The sequence below is a fragment of the Calonectris borealis genome, chromosome 1, assembly GCF_964195595.1.
Source record: "Calonectris borealis chromosome 1, bCalBor7.hap1.2, whole genome shotgun sequence".
NCBI lineage: Eukaryota > Metazoa > Chordata > Aves > Procellariiformes > Procellariidae > Calonectris > Calonectris borealis.
In genome coordinates this window covers 186,384,809-186,399,902 of record NC_134312.1, presented here as the reverse complement: position 1 = coordinate 186,399,902, position 15,094 = coordinate 186,384,809, and the positions used below count along the sequence as shown (strand labels likewise).

The 15,094-nt window shown below is 37.2% G+C and overlaps 1 protein-coding gene across 3 annotated transcripts in view; it reads left to right on the top strand.

The window, feature by feature from the left end:
* Positions 1-15,094, top strand: part of VWA8 (von Willebrand factor A domain containing 8) — a 201,613-nt gene that overhangs the window by 64,102 nt on the left and 122,417 nt on the right. For 2 of the 3 annotated variants that reach the window (XM_075139307.1, XM_075139312.1), the window contains 6 exons: positions 90-250; positions 1,437-1,550; positions 9,717-9,885; positions 10,222-10,302; positions 13,576-13,691; positions 14,559-14,665. In XM_075139307.1, coding sequence (XP_074995408.1) covers positions 90-250; positions 1,437-1,550; positions 9,717-9,885; positions 10,222-10,302; positions 13,576-13,691; positions 14,559-14,665 — 748 coding nt within the window. The remainder of the gene's footprint in view (positions 1-89; positions 251-1,436; positions 1,551-9,716; positions 9,886-10,221; positions 10,303-13,575; positions 13,692-14,558; positions 14,666-15,094) is intronic. The other variant, XM_075139308.1, reaches the window with a different exon arrangement.

The window sequence follows — 15,094 nt, the reverse complement described above, 5'->3', positions numbered from 1 at the left end:
AGAACACAGTTTTTTAAGGAGAAAGCATGTACTTGTAGATGAAGAAAATAGAGCATAAATATATTGTTCTGATGAATTGGTACTTACAGGATATGACAGCTAGAGACTTGCTACAGCAAAGGTATACTCTTCCTAATGGAGACACTGCTTGGAGACCATCGCCACTTGTTACTGCCGCCCTGGAAGGAAAGCTTGTTATTCTTGATGGCATTCATCGAATTAACCCTGGCACTCTAGCTGTACTTCAAAGGTCAGGATGTAAGCACAGATAAGTTGGGTGCGCGTGATCTGTTTATTGAGCACATGCATACTGAGAAATTAAGTTACTTCTGGTGAATATGACTTTATAACTTCAAGAATACTGAAAAGATCAAACTAAGCATTGAAGTTTCATAGAATATGTAATGTTCAGTCTTTACATACTTCAAAGCAGAAGCAATTCTTTCATGGTCTTTGTAAGTCTAAAATAATACAGGAAATTTCAGCTCTTTGTAAATACAGTACGTAAATCTGAATTGAAGAATGAGATAGATTTTACTCTAAACTTATGAAATCTAAAAATCAGTAATATTTGCGCAATGATTTGAAAATGCAAGATGTCAGAAAACGTTTAAAATACTTTGCATTCTGCTTCTAAATAAAATGCGATCATTACAGTTATGTGTAAAAGCATACTTTGTATTGATTGCAAAGAAATCTTTCTAAATGTTATTTCATAATTCAATAAAAAATAAATTAAACTTTGCAGAACAGAAGTAGTAATAGCAAATACTATGTTAATAATAATCTATACTGTCAAGTCAAATTTTTCTGCTGTTTCATATGCCTGCATCATATACTGCCTTTTGCAAACTTAAAGGACATCACCAGCTTTAAAAGCAGGTTGTAGCAAAAACATTTTCTGCCTTCTTTTCACAGATGGGGCAGAAGAGAGCATTACGCTTACCTGTTTTTTTCCTTTTTAATCAGTTTAGCTTCGCCTTCTGATTTTTCTTCTGACATATGCATGCATTATATCTAATCAACTTTTGCATAAAAAAAATAAAAGCTGCATCTGTATGTATGTTAGTTATTAAAGCCAACTGAAATACACTGCTTCAAGAAACAAAACAGAAGTATATTACTTGGTGCAAGTATAACAAAACGGCTGTTTCATGCCATTTATGCACACTCTACTGGTAAGACAGAATTTTTTATTTTTCATTTTCTTACTGTATCTATTTAAACTAAGTTGACTAACTGACTGTGCGCTGAAACTGTCTACTTATGCATATTATTTTACCTCCACACCTGGATGCATCTTAAATTGGTATAACTTTTTCTTTTTACTATGACCTATGTTGACTGAGGTAGCTTTTAAAAAAAGCATTAGTTGATATAAGTATTTTAAAAAGTAATCAAAGTCTAGATAAAGCTTATTCTTTATTTTCAAACAGACTAATACATGACAGAGAACTGACTCTCTATGATGGCACCAGATTGTTAAGGGAAGATAGATACCAAAACTTAAAAGAAGAATTACAGATCTCTGATGAGAAACTACAGGAAAGGTAAAGTGTTCAGCTACGACTATAGAATGCAAACATCATTTCATCCTGTAAAGAGCTTAATCTCCTTTTTTTTTTTTTTGACAAAAACATCATGCAAAATGCTTCACTATTAAATTGATATCTTCTAATCGCTAAGAGAAACATATTTTAAACATCAGTTTCCTCATGAGCTTTTTTCCTTTTTGTGGCATGGGAAAATTATATCCTGTTTAGAGTGGTTGAACTAAAAGGAAAACATTCAATATCCTTTGACAGAAGGAGTTAGAAATTGAAGAGAAGTTATAAATAGATAAAAACATAGATAGAAAGGTATATAATAGTTAATTTTGGAACAGTTTATTAAGAGTGTTGGAGAATAAAGCTAAATTGAAGTTAAATACAACTTGTTACTTTATTTTGACTCATTAGCTAGAAATCTGGTATTTAATTTACAACTAATATGGGGCAGGAAATCCTAAGGATGGGTTGGGACTCATTATACTTATTCTTTTTGTTTCTTCACTTCCACTTGTCTGCTAGAAACATTCCAGGTAGAAAGGTTTTCAAGTCCTCTGAGGCCATACTTGATACATAGTCAAACCCTGCTGACCAATTTTAGTTAATGGGAGGGATATTGTTGGGTGTACGTCAAAACAAATGCAATCTAATATTCAGTAATATATAAGGAGGTAAACATACTGTCATTCTTAAATGGCTCTAACCTCTGAAAAAACAGGTGAAGTTTTATGTCAGATGTCCGTGCTCATATTTACACTGCAGGGTGTGCATGTGCCTAAACTTTGAAGAGGCCTTATGGGTTATAGTAGTGATGCATTCATGATGTGCCATCCCATTTCTCTCAATTGTCTTGCTGAATATGATTTTTTTCTTTGACCTCCTTCATAGTCTGCCCTTTAGAAAAGCTGATTTTCTTTTACTGCCTGGTTGTTTTGTTATTTTTGGTTCCTTTTGGATCCAAACACTGTGGTTTTAAAAAAAAAACAAAAAAAAACCCAGAAAAAAACAAAAAACAAACAAACAAACAAACAAACCACAAAAAAACCACAACGAAACAAACTTCATTTAAAGTCTTCCATAGCATTTATTTTGATTTTTTTTGTAGGTACAGTGTAATCTAGGTTTACTTGTTGCAAATTGTATTATGGCTGCTGAGGCCATACACCCAGCTAGATGGGCATTTCCTGCATTTGTTTTATTTGTGTGAAGAATTAAGTATCAGGATTTTAAGCCCAGACTTTGAAAAGAGAAGCAAAAAAGCTCCAATGATCCATCTTGGATGGTATCCCAACTTTGCATTGACTTTTTACTTCAAAATACATCTAGTCATTGTGTGAGTCTCCTCCCTGCTCCATCTTCATGGTCTTGTCCAAGGTGCTTTCAGGCAGAATGGCCATGGCTGTGCTGTTTTGCTTACTGCGTGGTACCCTTTAGTTCATGCCAATATACTCCAAAAACCTAGACAATTCATCACACGTTCATCTTCAGTACTTCTGCTCTTCCTGGATCAAATCTCTCTCACAAGAATAGAACTTTACATTTGGATTCTATGTCTCCCTGTTTGTTTTAACTATAACTGTTTTGACAGTGGACTCCCTTATAACCTTCATTATCTGTTAGACCATGAGAACTGTCCAAGCTGTCTTCTTTAATTGCAGACCCATCTTCTTACTCTGCCACCTCTGTACACACTTTCCTTCCCTTCAGTGTCATTGAGTAACCTTTTGGTTCTGCTGTTCAGTGCTAATTGTACATTGCTTTTACCTACTTTGGAGGCTCCAAAAGTCTTTTTCTAGCTTTCCTCGGGAGGCTGTTCCCCTTTCCTTCAGATTGCCATGTACTGCTTTTACCTAGCCACTTTAGTATTTTGCAACATAGTGTATTGTGAATTGCTAAGCTCTAAATTATCTATTTGACTGGCAGTGAACTTCTACCCTCTAATTCATAAATGAGGGGTGTCTGTTGTCTTAGGCAGGAATACATTTCTAATTAGTACTTGATCTTAACAAACAAACAGAAACCCCACTGTGTAGGCATTCTTGCATCTGGAAGCTCAGTGTGACTATCTAGCACCATCTTGGATACAGATGAAAATTCTTGGTACTGCTGAGAATCCCATCTTCTCCCAGGTGAAACGTACAATCTGACCCTTGTTCAACTTTCTTCTATATTGACTTATTCAAAAGAAGCCAGGGTAAAGTAATGCAAACATCTGTCCGCTTCTTTGGTTTTGGCTACGGGCTTCTTTGGCATCAGTGAACCACTCCTCTGTAGAGAGGGCACTGTTCTCGTCAGCCCTTGAGGACCTGAAGGTGTTCCAGGACCTCATCCTGGTTTTGGTCCCTTACATATTCTGAAAACATCACTACCTTTCACTGGCTCCAGGATGCGATGTCAATAGTTGCTCTTTGATTCCAGGACTGCATTCCTCCCTGCTGCTCATCTTTTTCAGCAGCAGTTACCTGTCACTGCAAGCTTCAGTACCTTCCAGTGCTGCAGAATGGCTGTGCAGAATTAGCCCTTCTCTCCAGACACCTTCTCATCAAATGATATCTAGGGTACTGACAGCTGATTTAATCACAGACTAAGAAAACACGATGGTGCTAACCATCCCTCATTTGCCTGCAAAAGATTGCCTTGTGGAGATGTTACATAGAATATGTTGTACCTTGAATTTATTAGCAGATTGGCTGGGCAAATTCTTACTCCTAAATCGTGATTGGCAGATGCTTTCCATATCAATGAGAAATGTTGTCTCTTTTGCTGTGTGTCAATGGCTGTGGCTAGCGGCCTTAGCTATATTTCTGATGTTGGAGTAAGACGAAAAGAGAGCTTAACTTATCCTAATTTACAGGATTTGGCTAAAGTAATTTCAGTATGGTTGCTCTTTGCCAGGACTGCAGAATATACGCTGTAATTCCCGCTTCTGCTGGGACTGAATCTGGGATGTTTGATGAGTGACACATTAAGACTACTGTTAATTTTCCTATAAGGGAGTTCCCTGTGTGAAGTGGTTTCAAGTTTTGTTTGAATCAGGAGATTATTCTGACTTTTTTTTCCTAAATCCCACTCATTCAGCCTCCATTCTCATTTGTATATTGGGAATCAATATGGTACATAGAATACATATTAAGTTACAAAAGTAACTTTTAATTTTGTTATTAACCTTTTTATTATCTACCTGATCTCATGTACTAACATAGTTCTCATGAGAAACAGAGGAAGAGGAAAAAACATACTGAGAGGCACATCAATGATTCAGTGGAAGTGCATAACGGAGTTTTAAATGTCTAAGCAGTCAAGCAGGACCTAAATGAATGCCCTGGTTTCGGCTGGGATAGAGTTAATTTTCTTTTAGTAGCTGGTGTGGTGCTATGTTTTGGGTTTGATATGAGAGGAATGTTGATGGCACATTGCTGCTTTAGTTGTCGCTAAGTAGTGCTTCCTCTGGTGAGGGCTTTTTGGCTTCCCGTGCTCTGCTGGGTGCACAAGAAGCTGGGAGGGAGCATAGCCAGGACAGCTAACCCAACTGGCCAACGGCGTATTTCATACCATATGACGTCATGCTCAGTATATAAATTAGGAGACGTGGTCCGGGAAGGGGGAATCGCAGCTCAGGGAGGGGCTGGGCATGGGTTGGCGGGTGGTAAGCAGTTGCATTGTGCATTGCCTGCTTTGTATATTCTGTTATTGTTGTTGTTGTTGTTATTATTACTACTGTTCTACTTTGTTTTATTTTTGTTGTTATTATTACTACTGTTCTACTTTGTTTTATTTTCATTATTAAACTGTTTTTACCTCAACCCACGAGTTTTCCCACTTTTGCCCTCTGGATTCTCTCCCCCATCCCATCGGAGCAGGGGGATGAGTGAACGGCTGTGTGGTGTTCAGTTGCTGGCTGGAGTTAAACCACAACAAAGAAGTAGCTGAACAGAGGAAAAGGAGTATTTCTGAAGGAATAGAATTTGAAAGAAAGAAGCCAAGAGCTTCATTAGGAAATCATTAGGTTAGGAGAAGGCAAGGCCGTCTTCAGGATTTCAGAAAAAGCGATAGCTGGAGACTGGAAGGCAGCTGAGATAGAGAACTGATACCTTACTGCCATATGTCAGAGAAACTGGCAACATGGAGTACGTACTTCTTCCCCTCCCCGCCTCAATTCGGGTCAGCTTTGCTGTGCATGAGTGTTCTTGATTGTAGTGACTATTTGTAGTATAGTTTGCAGTTTCTGTCTTCTGTGCTACTTCTAATAATTCATAAATACAAAATAACTCACTGTTACTCTCTGTTCCCTTAATTTAAGACTATTAATGAGGTGGGCAGATGCTGTTGTAAGTTACATAAATACAAATATGTCTTTCATAATGGAAAAGAACAACTGATAGTGCTTTTTAGTATACTACTTGGACTCAGTACTTTGTGAATGGAATTTTAAAACAGAATTTCCATTTAAATGTATTTTAGAGAAGAGTATTATTCCTAACCAATGAGCCAAAACTTCTGTAAACATTTTTTTTAGTCTGTGTTTTTAAAGATATTTGACACACTTAAAGATTTTTCCCATTTCTAAGAAGAGAAAATTTGAGATACTAATGGAGAAGTTTTAGGGGATCCCTTCTTCAGAGAAGCAAGACACATCTTGTAAGCTGTCATACTGCTATATGAAAATATTTGATAGTAAAAAAAAAAATGAATATTTTTTCACAATTTTAGTGCCTTTAATTTTTAGTGCTTCAATAGTAATAATACTCATATGTGGAGTTGAATAAAAAGGAGAATACTGCACAATTCATCACTTAATTTCTAACTCTGGCAAGTCAAGAAGGTTTTTTTTTACATAAAGGAATGGTATTTCAGATCACACTATGGTCTAAAGAAATCACATGCCTCTGTATACAAATGTAAACAGTATTGCAGTAGAAAATGTGAACGTGCTTAAACCATGGCAGTGTTAATAGCAGTGCTGGACAAAGAGGAAAGTATTGTTTGGTTTTCAGATGTTTTCAAGTTTTGCAGGTTAAAACACTATTAATCATAATTTTTTTTTTGACAAACTTCATTTAAAAGTTTTATTATCTTTGTAAGAGCTAATAAAATATATTCTTACTTTAAATTGTGTTAATTATTGTCATTGAGTTATATGTTCACTATTATTTCATTACATTTCTACTTCTGTTGTGTCTACTAGCATTTTTCTGAGAAGGGCTTCAGACTGGTGGGTGCAATAGCTCTGTCAGGACTGACAAGTGCAAGCAGTAGGTTTGCCCTTGTGAGATTTTGGGATACTCCTTGGCCTGCTGAAAGCCTATAAACTACAAGGTAACTAGCAGTATGCACAGAGTACTTTTTCCTCTGTTCTTTCTTGTGCCAGTTTGGCTGTGGAGTTAAGTTAGCAAAGAGTCACAGTATGATGACATTCACTCATTTGAGGAAGCTAAATATTCTTGTTTATGAGTTTGAGGAGAAGAAAAAAAGAAGCTGCCCATGGGAAAGTGACAGATGGTCCTTAAAGATCTTTTACATAGACGGAAATTATAGCTGCTCATTCCTTATTCATTTAATGATTGTATGATTCATTTTGCTGAACAGGTTCAGAGATTAAGAGAAAGTGCGTTCAAGTACTGTGAATATCCAAGATTTCTGCATAGAATTTCTTCTGTAATCATCCATTACTTCACAGACACAGATACTGTAAAAGTAGCACACAGCCTTTACAAGACGAACAGTGAAGTGTTGGTTTGTCTTATGATGCAGTATTTTAACCTGTTTGGGTGGATATCCCCCTCACAACACATGCACACACACGCAGAGATGATAAGTCCTTGGTGTGGTGAGCAGAAAGGCAAAAATTATGGGAAAATCTGGAAGTATAATAGGATTGTTCAAAAGCTTGAAGGAAGTCACTCACAATGCATGGGTGGTTTTAATGGACAGTGGATTATTTTCCATGTGATTAGGTTGAAAGGGAACACACAGTAGATGAGACAAATATAAAATGTGGCAGGGAGTGAATTTAGCAAGCAATAAAAGTTTTTAATTGCTTACATTTTCTAGCTTTTACTTCATTTTTTGTTGTGGGTTCCCTTTACTAGGGAAAGCTGACTGTTTCTTGTGTTCTCTTAGGTTATCACAGAAGTACCAGAATTGGTCCTTCGAATTTGGTGGATTTTTGGAGGAGGGTTGTTTTTTCTTCTTAGTAATGGTGGGGGGAGGTGAGTCTCGAAGTATATGTATTTTATCTTATATAGGAAGCATTTTCTTCTATAATAAGGTTAGCTAGTGTTCCCTGACCACCTTTTATGCTTGACAGTGACATTCCCATTGGTTTCTCTTTCATGTGATGTTTTCAGACATCTATTTCTATTTTTATCAATCAGGGAGTAGCTTCGAGGCTTATGACTTTGAGCTGAGAATAACTCATGCCACCCCCTGTGATTGCTTTGATACAAGAGACTATTTGCTATAATCGCTCTGTTGTATCACAGGTTTATTGTTGTGACGAACAGATGAGCCAACTATGCAGTAGATTAGTTAACTTATGTTTAATGGTCATAATCTGTCTTCAGATTTTCTTGCTTATGCCATCGTTTTCCCACTCAGTTTAACCAGGAAGAATACTTGCCTCCGAGTGTTCTGATTTCCAGTGTAGTAATTTATATGGAAAATTACATGATAACAGGCATATCTATATAAGCTGTCTAATTAAATTTCATTTGCTTTTTCCAAATTAATGTCTCCTATTTTTAATAAGAGTACTGTGAAATTAATTATTGGAAGCAGGCTCTCCTTGCACAATTTGACTGGCTTTTGTATCTGACTTGTTACTCTCTATTATTTCTGCTGCTTCTAGAGATCATGCAGTTGTGCTGGTTGATGAGTACCAATGAATTCCCAGTCCGAAGAGTTGATAATATTACATAGATAAGGGAGACAAAAGATGTGAAGAAGGCAAAGATACCAAAAACCAAGGCAGCAGTCTTCTGCTGCTCTAACACATGCATCTAAAAGTTGTATGTTTAAGTTTGTGTTGATCACAGTAAGCTCCCATTGTCTTCGGTGGAATCAAATAGGCAGGTGTCTAAGAGACTGTTAGCCACCAAATCCTGCAGTGTGAACTAGGGGACACTGACTGAAGCTAGCAGGTCAGTTCCATAAAGATTTAAAAAATAATAATAATAAAAGTACCTTTTACAACCATGAACAGTGCATGTGTTGCCACAGGAAGTTGTGGAGGCAGTTAGGATGAAGTTCAGAAAGGCATTAGACAAATTTGTAAGTAAACAGACATTAAAATAAATAGAGATCTACCCTCCAATGTCTTTGATTGTGGGTGCTGGGAGAGTATGAGGGGGACAGACTACTGGTGGTGGCTAGGCTTATGTGCTTTCCCCAAGGAGTATCTCCAACTGTTGTAATCAGAGACAGAACATGTAGCGAGATGAGTAGATTGAAGGACCCAGTTGGACATTTCTTAAGTTCTTTTAAATCTTAATCTGCCATTGGAGGGATCTGTCTCCCCATGCTGACTCTAAAATGAGCCAAGGGTGAGGTAACTGGTTTGGTCTTTGAAGGAATGTTGTGAAGTTAGGCATATTAATCCCACCCCAAGAGTCTAGGTGGTTTCCCAAGGGCGACAAAGAGCATCAGTAAGGGGAATGTTCCTAAACTGTTACTAAATCCAGCTCTTCATGGTATGTAGGCCCATCTCTATAGTGTCATTCTTTCTGTCAATCTAATAGAGTAAAAGAAGTTACTCATTACTGCAGCTCCAGTAGATCTTGTTCTCTCCCTGATTTGCCTGTGAGACATCCTGGTTTAGGTAACGCACTTATAAAAGTCCGTCAGATGAATGATATGTGTTCATTTCAGACATACAACGCAGTAGACTGTAGCTTAGTTGCTGGTATTTGTTCATCTTGAGGCATGCAGGTCCTGTTGCAGATGAGGAGACTTGGGTACCCTTCTGAGCATAAAAAAATTGTAAATTTATAAAACTGCAAGTCACATTATGCAGTCTTTGTCTTTTTTTAAAAGTTGCATTGCAAATGATCTGAATAGACTGTGATATGATTCAGTACAATAATTTAATTCTTTTTTTTTATCTATTGTAAAAATTAAATTTGATATTCACTGCTTAGGCCAGGTAATGCATTTGTAAACTTTTTTTTGCAGGTCTGTCTTTCCTATCCATCCTTCTTTCAGAATAGTGGTCTTAGCAGAACCTCCTGTCATTGGAAGTAGTACCCAACAGTGGCTGGGTCCAGAGTTTCTGACGCTGTTTCTTTTTCATAATGTTCGATCTTTAAGCAAGAGTGAAGAAATTGAAGTTATTAAAGAAATGGTAAGTATGTTCAATATTTTAGGCACTTACTGACTGTTGCTTACTGAACATGATTATTTACTACATAAAAAATATTTTGCTATTTCATTGTAGCATAAGTGAGTCTTCATTTTCAAAGCTTATCAAAACAGCATATCTGCTTATCTTTTAATGGTAATAGCATTCTTATTATGATATTAAATGATGCTGTAATAGAAAAATGTTCTTTGTCAAAACTATATTCCTTTTTGGTTGACATAAAGCAACTGCAGCAACTGTATGCTCATTGCATCTGGATGTAGCTGTATATGGAACCTGCATATCTTGCAGTAAGATTAATATTGTTTTTCTTTCAAGCAGATTCCAAATGTACCCAGTGTTGCTGTGGAGCAGTTGTTGTCGTTAACACACAAGCTTCGGGAGACAAATGACGCCACAGTGAGCCCTTTTTTTTTTTTTTTTTTTTAAAATTTACTTTCTCCTACTGTGACTGTTTGTTTTAACAAAGGCTGGGTGAAGCATGCTAAGCTATAGTGTTATTTCAAAGGCTGCCTGATTGGAAAACTAGCCCCAGAAAATTATTGCTGTCAATTACTGCACCACGTACTGTAAACTTTTTTGATTTGTGATGTACATTTTTAGAATCTGCATAAGTAAAGCTTTTAGGAAATTGCCCAAATCCCAGAGAAGTCAGGCAGAACAGTACACATGTTGTTGGTGGGTTTAGGTGCATGGCTCACAGTGAAACATGCTTGAGGTGCCTTTTGAATAGATATGGATATAATCATGCGTGTCCAAATATTTTTTTTATTACTTCACTTTAGTCACTGGAACTTTGATAGCTGAAATTATTGGGGCTTTTTGGGCAATGGGAACTATCTAGCCATTATAAAATGCCAACGGGCAACAGCAAAGACTCAGAAAAGGGAAAGCTCCAGAACTCCTGGCTGTGTTACTGCTACAGGCTATTCTATTAAAGCAGTCTTGTCAAGAAAAATAAGTTCTGCTGACATAGTAACCACAAGAATCTTTAAAAAGATACAGTCAAATCATGGTGAAAAGAAAAAGGAATTATTGCTATGGCAACTGGATGTTTTTAATGTAACTAAAATGTAAAACATTTTTAGTGGAATCCAGCAGTTTAACTGGTATGCAAATGTAACCCGTTCTCCTCATTTTTCATGATTTTAACATGGGTAATAGTTTTTACAGTATTACTATTTAAGAAGCTGAGGGAGGCTGTTACGCTCTTCTGAGCTTAAAAAAAGTAAGTAAAAAGGTTGATTTTTAGGTACACCTTTGGGACAGTGTATTTATTATTATTTAGTTAGCTTCCTACATCTAATGTATAAATGTATTGGTTTTGACATACTTGGAGACATACCATGCCTGAACAGAGCATTACAAAAATCCTTTCCAAATATGTGGATGTCTATAGCATTGTGAAATATCTAAATGAAGTATATGATGTTGGATGAGAAGTGAGTCACAGTATGGTTCGAGGGAGGATTCTTGTAGATCAGCAGTGACATGAGACATGTTGGGAATAGCACACCTGTGCAGAGAGCTAGAAATGTGTGCCTTAGGTATGTCAGGCTATTTATAGAGTTGCCTAAGTAAGTAAGCCTCTGCCAGAGATTATCCTGAAATATTAACCATTGTTTAAAGTGATTTTTTTAACCGTAGAAGAATACCTGTAGACTGTTCAGCCTGTGGGCGTTGTCTGCGTCATTGTAATTGTTCGCTTGATTTACAATAGAATCTAGAGATCACAATCAAGATCCTGTTGAATTAGATGCCTCATAGTTATATATTACAAAGACTTTCACTAGCCCAATTTTGAGTTTACGGTTGTTCAGTATAAAATTAAAAAAACACAGTTAAGAGAAAAGAGGAAATTTTGTTCCCAAAACTTTAACTGCCTGTTGCAAATGTTCAGAAGGTGTGATACAGCTTTTCCTCTGTGGTCCTGTCCTCTATGCTTATTTATTTCAGTGCAGGATCTGATGCTACACATTATTTGGACATGCCCATGTCCTTAGAGATTGGACTTACCAAGGTGGCACAATGTATGAAATACACTACCTCAATTACTATGCCCAGCTGCCATTCTCCATCAGTGCAGTCCCATAGGTTGTGACTTGGGAGGATTGCTTATCTGCCAAAACTTACTCTCCCTGGGAATCTTTCAGCTGTTTAAAATACTTTTGAAAAGAGAATATAATCTCCAAAGCCAGCAAGGGTTTTCTGGGTAGTGAGCAGGAATAACAAGGATACAGCATTCGTCCCTCTCCCTTGCCCATGTTTCACACATGGCGGAGTAGGTCTTGAAATAACATTTGAAATGCTATCATTTACATCAGTGTCCATAATGCTGGGTGATAAACTACGATGGTTCAGAAGATGCCCCTCAATCTTTCGTCAATGAAAGCAGGAGGAGCAGGAGAAGTAATCTTTGCAGTTAGCCCAATCTAAATCATTCTTGCTCATTGCTCAGAGCTGTGCTAAAAAGTATTATCCTTTGCCTTCTCAGCATTCAAGAAAAGTTTTGTACAATTTCGTAGAATTGATTTTTTTTTTTTTTAAATATTAATGTCTGTTGTCAAAACTGCAGTTTTCCGGGGGAAACAATTGGTGTTAAGACATTTCTCATGCTTAAAAATTATTAAGGGGGGAAAAAAGGCTCTGAAATTCATAAAGTGTCGCTTTTCTCTATTTTTTTCCCTGGATGGCAAATTTGAAGATTTTTTTCCAATTGAAACAGCATAATATATTAAGATAATTGTAATGCAGTTAGAAATCATTTATATGAACCAAAACAAAACGTTTTGAAATTACCTAATTAAAATATTTCACTTGACCCAGGCAAAGCATGGCGTGACTTATCAGATTACGCTCATTGTTGTGTGTTTCCTGCTAAAATAAGGGACCTATTTGTATTAGATACCTTCATCCGGTTGATATAATTATAGAATGATTTCTTTCTCAGTCTTTATATTTCTCTTTAAATATATGGTCACTTGTTTTGGGTTTTTGTTTGTTTGTTTATTAAATTTTGCTGTATTTGTTTGAGGTCTGCCTTCCTAGGCGTTGAATAATTTTTGTAACTCTTTACTGAATCATGTCCAGTTTTTAGCATTTATTTTAACATGTGGACAACAGAAAAGGACGCAGTGTTCCAGTAACGGCCCGCCCAGAAGGCGTGTGCAGAGGTGATACAATCTCCTTACTGCTGCCCAGTGTTGTCTTGTTTATACATCCAAGAATCCTGCCAGACCCTTTTGCCAGAGCATTCCATGTGGAGCTCATATTCAGTTTGTCAAGAGCAGACGAGTTTTTAGGACATTGATCCTTTTACAGTGGCTAAACTCCTTGTTATTGTTAATACTGTTTAGTGTTAGTTTTCATAGCAAATAAAATTCAGTTATCAGCACATTTTTCTTCCTATCCCTTATCAAGTGAAATCGTAAGGCTAATCTTTTGATGACATCATGATTTCCATAGCAGTGAATTACCGCAACAAATACAGAATTACAAGCTTGCAGATTAAAAAGCACAAGCTGCTGTAGGAGGCAGAAAGCACTTATGAATTAGGAGAAAAGTTGAAATAATTCCCTTTGGATTACTTTTTTCTCCTGACTTGTTTGGTTTAAATCCCTGAGGTCCAGTCCCAGAGGTCAAATAATTAAACTACCTTGTTTTTTTTGACAGGCACAGTCACTGGCTTCATCTTTATCTACTCGACAACTATTGCGAATTTGTCGTCGACTGTCACAATATCCAAATGAAAGCCTTTACTATGCTGTTAATAAAGCCTGCCTTTCCAGGTAGAAGTGCTAGTTTTGGTGGAAGTTCAAGAACTTCTTGGTCAGTTGCTAACATGTAAGATAGCTTTTAATGCGTAGAAGTAGTATATCTTTAGAAGTATTTCTGTGGTATTCTCAAACCTAGGAGGTATGTAGATATGACTATGTACTCTTTTCTCATCTTTATGAAGGTATTTCATTACATTATATAAATTAGGTCACCATTATCAGTATTACGCCACTATCTCAAAACACTCAAAGCAGAGTTATATGAATGTCTAGTATGACTAGATGTTTGGTGGAGACTTGATTTCAGTTCTAAAAGCTGTATCTAGAAAAGTTATGAACATCTAGGTTTTTTGTTTGGTTTTAGGGTTGTTTTTGTTTTTGTTTTTTTTTTTCCCCCAAAAGAAGGCAAATTGTAATTATCAAAAGGTTTGGAAAACTTAAAGGACCTAGTTCTGGACACCTCAGAGCTCACTCTTTTTCTTTAGAACCTGGGGTCCAAGTGAACTGAGTGAAGAGAAAAGGTATTTCTGAAAAAACATTGTTTCTATTGTAGATCTTACTGGCAGTGGAATGAGGACATTACATACTTCCAGTCCTAATCCATTCTACATTACAACCCTGTTGCAATATTTGATAACACTGAAGCCTTTTAAAATGAGCACACAGCCACAAATGTCGTTCATTGCCTATGGAAGAAGCTCAGTTTCTTTCCTTAGGGGCGGGTGAAATGTTGAAGACTATTCGAGTGTGAAAGGAATAGACGTTCAGGGTTTGGAGGTCCAAGTAAAGCTTCATACTGATTTTAGATTACAGAAAATACTGAAAACTTTTTTAAAAATTCCTTAGAATACAACCTTCATATTATTTTTTTTCTTTTAGGTTTTTACCAAACCTTGCCAGGTCGGCTTTACATAAAAATCTGCAGGATTCTCGTATTGAGACAAGTCCAGATGACATGAAGAAACTAGAGGAAAAGGATTACACATGTAAGCTTCTGCCATCTTTTGTCCTGCTCTTCATACTCTACTGGTCACGAGCGGTGTTCCCCAGGGCTCAGTACTGGGGCCGGTTCTGTTCAGTATCTTTATCAATGATCTGGATGAGGGGATCAAGTGCTCCCTCCGTAAGTTTGCAGACGACACCAAGTTGGGCGGCAGTGTTGATCTGCTCGAGGGTAGGAAGGCTCTGCAGAGGGACCTGGACAGGCTGGATCGATGGGCCGAGGCCAACTGTATGAGGTTCAACAAGGCCAAGTGCCGGGTCCTGCACTTCGGCCACAACAACCCCAGGCAACGCTACAGGCTTGGGGAAGAGTGGCTGGAAAGCTGCCCAGAGGAAAAGGACCTGGGGGTGCTGCTTGACAGCCGGCTGAACACAAGCCAGCAGTGTGCCCAGGTGGCCAAGAAGGCCAACGG